Source organism: Pseudorasbora parva, chromosome 16, assembly GCF_024679245.1.
Source record: "Pseudorasbora parva isolate DD20220531a chromosome 16, ASM2467924v1, whole genome shotgun sequence".
Lineage (NCBI taxonomy): Eukaryota > Metazoa > Chordata > Actinopteri > Cypriniformes > Gobionidae > Pseudorasbora > Pseudorasbora parva.
Window position 1 is genome coordinate 34,806,930 of NC_090187.1, and position 10,998 is coordinate 34,817,927.

Here is a 10,998-nt window from a genome sequence, read left to right on the forward strand (position 1 = left end):
AAGTGGTGACGTCCTCAAGCGTGGAGAAACCCATGGCTATCGAGCTCAGCTAATAGATATGATCCAGAATCATTCGGAGGCTGAAATAAATTGAACAGGAGAAACAGCAACAGCAGGACGTCCATCTCTGTGGTATGTACTGTATTTAGTGGCCTGTCAACATTTGTGTGTTCACTCGCAGTTTATGAGGACATGATTCAGTTTATGGACTATTGTATGCGACTAAACCTTAGCAGTAGCAAGCAGAAGGGTTTTGCACATCAGACTAGTGTAACGTTACATAGAACAACAATAGAGTCCGTTAGCGCATTTGAATGACGAAGCACGCGATCGTGTCGTTTACTGATGTTTACTCACATGACGATAAGCAACAGCACAGACATTTCAAGCAGTTTTACTCACCGGCTGCTTCCAAAGCAGGACCGAACCTTTATCGCTGGGACCGCTCCATCAAAAACACACTTTGGTATGATTTGGTAAAGTCCTGACAGCAGTGAACGGTGGAGATCCACTTTTGCGACGCGACTGAAACGATATTGTGAAACTTCTCGTCATTTCTGCGTTCAAATCGGTTCAAATGTAGCGCTGCCTTCCGGGAATGCTGTGCTGAAGCGTTGAAGTCGCTCGACATCACCCATAGGAATAAAGTGGAGCGCGGCGCGACATAAGTGTTCATGGACGACTGGATCTGCAGCTGAGAGAGTGTTTATGGCCGTGCATTTCCTCTCTCGCTCTAGTGACGCGTGCGCGCATCCTTCCGGGAGAAGAGCCCGTACGGCCCATACAAGGACCTTCCGCTCTGTCGACGTCAAGCCGACCCATACTCGAAAAAAACTCTCCGAAACTTGTGAGAAAACGGAAGGAGTATTTTTAACACAGAAAAACTCCATCAAACGCCCAACATTAGTTTTTGAAACATTAGTTTTTGAAAGGACAGTGTTCAAACAAATACACGATATGCATAAAACTCACCTGCACCAGGATACGTGGTCTTTGAGAGGAAGGAAAAGGAACCTTGTGCATGAAATGGGAAATATGCCTGAAAGAAAAAAAAAAAAAAAAAATCAGGAGATATAAAACCAATTACTTTATAGTGGCGACAAAATGTTTTTTGGAAATTTCAATTTCAGCTCTAGCCTGGCAACCTTCCAAATTGTTGTCAGAACTCACTTCTCAATGGGCAGCGTGTGTGGACCTGAGATGGAGTATCTGTAGAGGAAGGTCAGGAAGTTACGGAAAGCATCAAAAAAGGGCCAGTGAGAGAGAAGGCAGATGCTTTTGTTGGTGTGGACTGTCCTGGATCCATCGGGCCTGAGCCCGTTAGCCTGCAAGCCCAACTGAGATTGCTGCTTGTCAGTCAAGTGTTCTTCTGGGTAGGGCTCATAGAACTGAATGGCGGCACCATAAACCTGAGAGCACAAGACATACACCTTCATGAGGCACAAACACCTTCTCGGAATTGCGTTGGTTTACATTTTAAAGAACAAAAAAAGATGTCTTGATTTTAAAGAGCACAATGGCAACCGTTATCCTACTTGAAAGGAATCTCAAAACTTTTCTTGCTTGCCCAGATCTACCCAGTGAAAAAAGTGATTTATTTTTGCAGTCTATTAGATCAGAAATATCTCAGCTCTCTCTCTTTGAAGCCTCTCACCTAAATGAATAAATTATACAATACTGCAGCACAAATAGCCCTGAGACTCGCTCGGCTGTGAGGAGAGTGAGCTGAGTGTACTGATGTGTTTGACATAATTGAGCTGACCCAAACAGCACTTTAGCAATGCATTATTAAACAGGCCAATTACACATGTTCATCTTATTTTCAATTCTTTTCTGAGGCCCATTATTCACCGGCGCTTTTGATATTCTGCCTGCGCCGGTTTCTAGCTGCTTTAAATTCTTTGCACAGTGCTAAACCAGACAAGACAATTCACCTTCCACTGATTTTCCTAAAGAATGGTGGTGCTGCAGTGAGAAGAAAGCCTGCAGAAAATCACAATGTTTGTGTGCGTTTGTGCGTGCTCATGCGTGGATTTTTGCGCCTGTACCTTTTCTCCAGAGGCGCCTGTGAGAACGAATGTTGAAAAGACTGGAAGAGAATATTTGGTGTGAGAGGGCCAGCACTCAATGGACACCCCCATCGGTAGGCAAAATAGGGGCACGGATTCAGGCAAAGGAAAGGAATCATAGTCCTCCTCTGGGTATCTGGACAAAAGACCTGCACATACCATACAAATCCTCAATTAGGTTGTAGAGCTCTGTTAAAAGACAACAACTATTACTGATCACTGAATCGTACGCCCTGTAATTAATTGCTTGACCCAGACTTCCATATGACAAGCTAATCACAGACAGCAGTTGAAGCCTAGATGATCTGTATGGTGCTGTATACTGTGAGTACTAAGCCTAACAATGGCATCATGTTGTTCTTGCTACTTGGGAGTATCAGGTTTCATTCATCCGCAATCGTATCTCACTGCTCTGATGGGCTTTGCTATAAACGCATCCTGCCCCTCCTGCTGTTCATTGCAAAATGCACAACAAAACACAAAACTGGGAAAAACAACTCAAGACTGAGATACAGTACCTGCTGTGAATGCAAGCGTGTTGGTTTTGGCCAAAGATTTTTTGTAGCACATGTACACAGAGGATCCCCACTGTAGAAGCAGGAAAAATAGAAATGAAGTTGATTTCACATTTTATACAGGCATATAAATGGCTGCTTCTTGTGGTCTGATGTAATTTTTTTATCATTTCTAGATAACTACACAAGGATGCACCAAGGTTAACATTCTGGCCAATACTGACAAGACAATGATAATTTTATTGTTATGGCTATGTTGTGATATTAATATTATAGGGTCAAACTTGAAAATACAAAACTAAAACCAATTGTTTTAAATGATTGAATTGTTTAAACAATTACATTAAATTTAAATGAATTGCTTTACAAGTGAGTTTAGGCATCGTATTATAATATATCGTATGAAATTACTTTACTTTGATATATTTTCAGATTTGTTAAGTGTTTTTAAATGATTTTAAAGATGAACTTTAGCTTCGTACATACATATATATGTGGAAGTCAGACACATGTGGAATTATGACATACTACATTGAAATAATGGAATACCAAGTCATAATTATGAGATGAAAAGTTAAAAATATAACCAAAAAAATCTAAATGATGAGATTAAACAGTCAAAATTATGACATACAAAATATAAATAGTCAAAATATGACAGTCAAAATTATTATTTAAAAATCTAAATTATGACATTAATGTCAAAATGATGTCGAAATTATACTAAATCGAAATTATGACATACTAAATAAAAATGACTTAAAAACTAATTATGAGATTTTAAATCAAAACTTCATCATAATTTCATTTTTTCATGACTTATATCGTATGAAATTTCATGATTTCATGACTTACTAGCATGACTTTTTTTCTTAAAAAAGTGATGTTTACTCACACACACACACACACACACACACACACACACACACACACACACACACACACACACACACACACACACACACACACACACACACTGATGGTTTTCTCATAATAGACCAGTTTAGATGGATAGGTGTTGGGCGACTGTGCTCACCATACTGCTGTTGAGGTTCTTGTCAACCTTACAGAAAGCATGTGGTGGTGTCTCTCCCTTGCCCGGAATAATGACACAGATGTCTGTGACAGCCAGCGTGGAGTGAGAGTGATTTTCAGAGGCACGCCGATATGTGATGTAGATCCTTTGGGAGGAGGAGCTACTGATATTGGCGGGGCGGCCAGAGGGTGTGGTCTGTATTATTTGACAGTCCGGCTTCAGTTTCTCCTTCCACTCATAGAGGACACTAAAGAAAGGACATGAGGACAGTGAATGTCTAGTGATAGTGATCAGTGTTAGCATGTTGCTAAGACTACATGAAGTTCTAAAAAGCAAATTATATATTCAATGCTTCATTTGAGATGCTTTTTTGCGATACTTTCTGCACCGAAAAGAATCGCAGGGCACTTATAATACACGTTATTGTGCTTTGGTGTGGCATTACTATAGTTATCCTTACAGTTACCATTCTTAGTGTGAATGATCCTTAATTAGGCAGCTTCCTAGATTGTTACAAACACATCTGAAGCTTAGATGACTTACCCCAGGTCTGTGAGCGGCGGTTTGTCTCTGCCTCTCCTGTAGCAGAGGAAGATCTGCGGCCCCATGAGACTTCCTCCATTAAGTTCGGCACAGAGTCCAGAGGGGGTGCATTCAACACAGGTAAATCCTCGAGGTACCTCCTCTCCTAGGGAGCGAATCACCACCGCAACATCAGTGATGGGCGCCTTGAGCTGTGCGGAGCTCCGGTGACCGCCATCTTCAGGGTGGACGTCTTCATCAAGGGGCTTAGAGGAGTCGGTGAGTCCTGCCACAACAAAGTAGTCTGCTACACGAAGGCTTTTCTCCTCCATTTTCGATCATCCCCATAGAACGAGGACTATATGTGCTGGAGAAAACAGAGTGATGTGAATAGGGTGAGGGAATCATGCAAGCTGTAGTCTATAATACTGTTGCTTAATAATGCCAGGTGCTCAGATTCAAACATCCTTATAAATGAAAACATCCTTCTTCAAACCAGGAGGGAATAAAAAATAAAAAAAAATCAACACAGTGCAAGTTATAAAACACTCCTAGGAAATACCATTTTTACATCTAATCCCTTATGTGCTTAGAAAAGGATGTGACCATTACACATCGACAGATGCAGAGCACAACCTCATGTAACAATCTATGCGGGAAATATAAACTAGGCATACGGAAGCAATTACCCGTTCCTGCTGGGGATAAAAGAATATGTCCTATTATGCTTTTGAATCATGAGTCAGAGTTTGTGCCTGCAGAATAAATGCACAGGAAGGAAGAATAAAAGAACTTCAAAAAGAGCTCTGACAATTAAGGGAATTCCTTTTGTTTGCATCAATGTGAAGTTTATCACTACAAACCTCACCAACACTAAAACCACTGATATCTTAATTAGAGAATCTCCTCTTCCAGAGGAGGCCTGAGGCTTTCACAACACTCATGTTGGCACATACACTCGCTTGAAGTCATTACGTGTGACTGATGCTCATGTGGCGTACCAAAAATAGCTGGGCATTCGTCCGCCGGTAGGCTGAGGATTAGCTTAATGTTTCTGTACAGGTACACACACACGCACGCACACAAAGTTTTTTTTTTATTTTAAGTTAAAGTTCCGCCATAGTCAATAATTGTATCTCTTAAAACTCAACTTTGATCACCAAAATTACATATTTAAATGTTTTTTCATTTATTTATTTAATATATGCAGACCCATATGCATGCCACCACTCACACCAGCTCATAGATCCACACAGTCAACTCGTTTACAAGCCGATGTATCAGAATGTTAAAGGGACACTATGTAGGATTTTTTGCAGTAAAATATCCAAAAACCACCAGGTCAGTGTTATATATTTTGTTCAGTTGAATTCTTACAATATCCCAAATGTAAATTGTGAGAAAATTGCTATTTTAATCAAGGAACCGGGACGTCTGAGGGAGTTGCCTGTCAATTGCGTCATATCTGTGTTGCCCTCGGTTTCCGGCTTTATTTGGCAGAAGTGCTTTACTCTTAGCAGTGAGAACAAATGTCACAGCAGCCGCCGAGTCAACGCACAGAGTAACGTCACAACATAACTTGCTTAAATGTGTCTAAAATGATAAACAGAGCTGCGTTACCACATACTCATGATCGGAAAAACGTAAATGGTGCCGGCGACTGTGTCCCGTCATAATACAAGTCCCTCTGCTCGCAAGGTGTGTGTTGTGCAACAATCGCTCCAGCGGCCTTGCTCAGCTCCACAACAATCTGTCCTGCTCTGCTTCATACTACAGTAACGTTAATAATCACATCCGAGTCCTATCCCGATTCTTTTCCACCGGCTGTGAGGTCAAGACCACATGTCCCAAGATTCTGACCTCAAACTTGGCCTCATCAAACTACACCTTTGTTTTGAATAGACGCCCTCTAGCAGACGGAAAAGTTACAACGTGTAGCTTTACAATGTTGTACACAACAGTAATTAATATGATCAGCCTTTGACTACGTTATCAAACAGATAATAATGTGTTGCTAATATTACACAAACCATGTTCCCGTTCACCATCTCTGACACAACTTAGAACATCAGTGGGGGAAAGGCATATAGTTCGTCATACCATCGTAATATACATCATATACACTCTAAAAAAAATTCTGTGTGAAAAACAACCCAATGTTGGGTTAAATATGGACTAACCCAGCAACTGGGTTGATTTAACCCAGAGATTGGGTTGTCTTAAGCAAATATTTAACCCAACCGCAGGATTAAAACAACCCAATTGCTGGGTTAGTCTATATTAGACCCAACATTGGGTTAAAACAACCCAACATTTTTTAGAGTGTACATTGCTAAAAGTACATGATCATATCAACAGACAAACTATACAGGGACAACCTGGCTTCTCGTGATACTCCTCTACTTCGCAGCATAGTAATGATGATAATGCTAAAGCATGTCCACGTATTGATGTGATTAGTTACAAAGGCTACAAAGCTTGTGAGTTTTTTTGTCTACTCGGCATGGTGTTGACTTGTGAACTTGCACATAGTTTGTCTTAAAGCATATGAAAAACACAACATAGACATATAAACAACATTACAAACTTGATTTTGAGCACAGGGGGTCTTTAAGTAAACTTTTAAAATGATTTTTAAGGACTAAAGAGCATTCTTACTATGGAATTAGTAAGCAACAGAAGTATTTTCCCTGAACAAGTACTACACTGTACCAAAACCATTCATTATAGTAGACAGACACCATCTGAAAGGTCTTTGGTGGCTTGCAGCTTTATAGCCATTGGCTTCACTGTAATTTACAGTAATGGCCAACAGAGTCATGGGACACAGCTTAAGAGCTTAGGAATTGAAACTGACCTACTGACTAGTTCTTCTGCCATGATGAAGCGTTGAAGTGCAGAAGTTTGTCTTATGAGGAACCGGTGACGCTGATGGAGTAAAACGGGAAGTTGATGTTTCTAATCAAACATTTTGGAAATGGTGACAACTGACAAGTCATGGGCAAATTTCATGATTCCGGTTAGACGCTGAGAATCAATACAGGCCTTAAAACTATAATCCTTCTCATCCGTATAAACCTTTAGGCTTTGAAGGAGGGGTCTCTCTGGGAGGGGGAACACTCTCTCTGTCCCTTGCACAGCAATGACAAAGACACTGAAGCACCCTTTTTTCCAGATGTCTCCACTGTAGCCGTTTTCACATATTCTGCTCAACAGTATCACGCAAAGCTAACATAAAACCCCTTGCATAAACATAAGATCTAATTGCACCCACGTTGTTCTAGAAAGATATCGCAGAACGTCCACCAGACAGAAAGGGGAGAAGATGTAGCAGATGTGTCACATGTTACGTGAGAGATTTAGGATTATATTTAGACATAATCTCTCGGTCCAACAACCACGCCATCCGCAGAGGCTGGCTGTGCCCTCTCCACCATCAGTAGAGAGAAATTATAATCCTCACCATGGCAACCATGAAGAAAAGCCAGAGAATGTTTATCATTTGCCTTAAAATGTAAGGGGGAGAGAAAATAACGAAATAAAACTAATAAAAAACGAGTCAGAGTTGAGCAGAAAGCTTCCTCTTTTAGTAGAGATAATGATGCAGTAATGAGGACCTCAAAATCACACATCAACAGTTAAATAACAACTGCTGAGGAGGAACAGAAACGCAAGCTTAACTTGACAGGTTAGAGCTCAAATATGGATAAAATTGCAGAGATTTATACAGTTATAATATTATAGTCAGGCACTTGAAAGTCCTGAGGCACATTTCATAGTTATGTGATGCAATTATAGACATTCTTGCACTGACTCAACACTTTTCAGACAACTGGTAGGAAGTCACTACCATATTGAGAAACACCATGGTAACGTCAAAAAAAGAGAGACTCAAAAACGCAAGGAAGTGCTTTGGAAATGGCTGTTACGTCAGAGAAATCAGCATGGGTCCTACGCAGCGGAAATTCATGGAGAAGACATGAAAGAAAATTACACTGCATGTCGGAGCCTTACCAGAAATGAGGAACTCCTTTACCAGCTTCATACTCATCATTCCAAAGAAGTGGAGTAAGAAATCGATGGTTCCCTTTTCCAGTTTAAATGAATGGACAGTTCCAGTACACGCAGCACAGAAAGCACAACACAACTGAATAACAGCCTCACACAATGGACATAAATCTGAGAGTTGTAAAAAGCTGTGAGCGGTGCCATTATGTGATCTAGGATTCGCACACAAAGCACTGGCCCATTATTACATTACATAAAATCCAGAGGGAAAAAATCTGCACAACAAAGATGCAAAAATTATTTATAAATGCATCATTTATCAAATGCTAAACAACATTTGTCAGCTCATTTTTTTTGTTTTATCTAAAATATCTAGAATTAATGCAGCATAATGGAACTTCCTGTAAATAAATAATAAGTATAAAATTTAAGAATAGAATAACATAATATAATAATAATAATCTATATTTTATATTTAATATCTCAAACTGTGTTCTCAAACGGATGTTTTGCCCAATCTGGGCCTTGAACTAAAATGAGTTTGACACCTCTGCTTTGCATTAAAACCTCTTGAGTAGCTTTACATGACTCATTATACCAGGGAAAACGTCTTGTCCCAAACAAAACACCCACAGCATAACAAGACCATTTTCAAATAATTTTATCTACTGCTGCATTCTCACAGCTGCTGACACGATAAGGCTTGCCCTTCTTTCACCAACCTGTGGCGTGTAAAAGCCACAGGATAAGCCAATTTAACAGCCTGCCCATAAAAATGAGCATGATCTTATCCAGCTGTGCTAAAGCTATGGGCTGTGGCCCTGAGTAAGGGCTCCATGGACCAACAGGCTCCTGATACTGCACAGCTCTGGGACAGCAGGGAGGCCTGGAGGAAAACACAAGAAGGGGGAACTATTGAAGCACATTTGGCCGAGCATCTGGTCCTGCTTAAGACACGGGGCGGACATTTGATTCCTTTGCACCATGCCGGGAAACAAGCAGACATCTGCATACTTTGGATAGGAGGAGGCAGGCAAAGCTATTTCTATGTGGAAATGTTTTGTCAGGGAGACTTTACTGAGGTATAGAACAGGCAGTATTTATTCTCCAACTCAATACTATAAATTTGGGGTTTAAAGAGATAAACTGGACAAATTCTGTCAAAGAGCTGAAGTTTCAAATGTCTGCCCATGCAGGCTTTCCAAAGTGGATGAGAAAATGAAAACAAACAAAAATTCTATTAGTTAAAATGTCTCAACAGACATTTACTGTAATATCATGATGCACTTTAAAGGAACACCCAACCGAAAATAAAGCACGCATTGCTAAAATACACTTCTGAAGTTGGTCAAGCGCAGACTATTAAACTTAATTACAAAATGTATTATTATAGCTGAGTGAGTGATGGTGAAATGATAAGGATATACAGGCAAATATCACCCTTCAACATTAAGACAAGCCCATGAATCCTGCAAATTTATATAGATATAAAGATATAAAGACATAAATCACAACAGACTCTAAATCCAGGACCAAAGGTAATTCACCAGGTATGATGGATACTTTGAGCAATCTTCCATAACCCCTCTGAAATACCTTGCTAATTTGCCATGGTTTGCTAAACTACATCATTACATGATCACATCAGACAAAATACATGAAACTCTGTGACTCTTTGTAACTCTGATAATCTGTATAAGAGCATGGCACTTTGTTGCCTACCTATACCTAAACCAGACTACATGTTCAGGGAGGACAAAATGTACTAATATATATATATATATATATATATATATATATATATATATATATATATATATATATATATATATATATATATATATATATATATATATATATATATATATATATATATATATATATATATATAAGCACATCCTGCCTATGGTGGTTATGTCCCAATCGTCACATTACACCACCAGTACTTATCATCTTTTCCATTTTAGGTGTAACTTAAAGGAAAATATATTTTTCACCATGTTCTCATGTTTGTTTATTAGTATAGCTTAACATGTAATGTTCTATCATTACTTACACCGTGTGAGTAATGATAGAACATTGCATGTTAAGCTATACTAATAAACAAACATGAGAACATGGTGAAATAAAAGAAATATGAAGAAGATACACTGTAAAACATGCTGGGTTGGTTCAACTCAAATGTGGGTCAAATATGGACAAATATGATGATGAGTTAAAACAACCCAGCATTTTTAGAGTGCACTGCATCCAGACAGCTGGGCTGGGTCAGTCTTACAACTCATAAATCATGATCATGAGGGCCATGGTATTTAAACCAGACGCTAAAATCCTGAATTATTAATAGACACATATTTACAGTTTTACCAAAAAAAATGTGTTAAGTGAAGACTATCATCATCACATGGTGTGTAAATACACGATCAGGATCAAAACAAGCGCACTATCATCGACGCGTGATGACAGCTGCCAGCACTCCATCGCCGGTATCTTAAATGTTTAGAAAATATATGAGTTAAAATTCCTCAAATGTATCGTTTTATCACCCGTCTACGCTTTACATTTCTAAAAGAAACAAATGTCCGTAAGCATTAAAAAGATATGAGCACAGCACACTCACTGTTTCAGTAGGACGACGATTCAGAGGACACGCTCATTGAAGCACGCACCGTTATTCTGATTATTTTTCACAAAACAGAAGAAGGGACTTAGGTATTTCCAGTCATTTTCATGAGACAAATGAATTATTCCTCCATCACGTATAAACATTCCCTGTGGGAGGGTTGTGCCTCATCATCTCTATTCGCGTTCAGAGATGCGCTCAGCTCGAGACTCGCGCAAGCGCTTA

At 39.5% G+C, this 10,998-nt stretch overlaps 1 protein-coding gene across 3 annotated transcripts in view; it reads right to left on the bottom strand.

The window, feature by feature from the left end:
- Nucleotides 1-10,998, bottom strand: part of dennd4a (DENN/MADD domain containing 4A) — a 34,654-nt gene extending 23,656 nt beyond the window's left edge. For 2 of the 3 annotated variants that reach the window (XM_067420479.1, XM_067420477.1), the window contains exons 1-7: nt 10,771-10,998; nt 4,164-4,509; nt 3,621-3,867; nt 2,588-2,657; nt 2,049-2,218; nt 1,171-1,409; nt 973-1,039 (exon numbers count right to left, since the gene is read on the bottom strand). In XM_067420479.1, the coding sequence (XP_067276580.1) occupies nt 973-1,039; nt 1,171-1,409; nt 2,049-2,218; nt 2,588-2,657; nt 3,621-3,867; nt 4,164-4,474 (1,104 nt within the window). In that variant the 5' untranslated portion in view covers nt 4,475-4,509; nt 10,771-10,998. Of the gene's footprint in view, nt 1-972; nt 1,040-1,170; nt 1,410-2,048; nt 2,219-2,587; nt 2,658-3,620; nt 3,868-4,163; nt 4,510-8,156; nt 8,309-10,770 lie in introns of those variants that run through there. The other variant, XM_067420478.1, reaches the window with a different exon arrangement.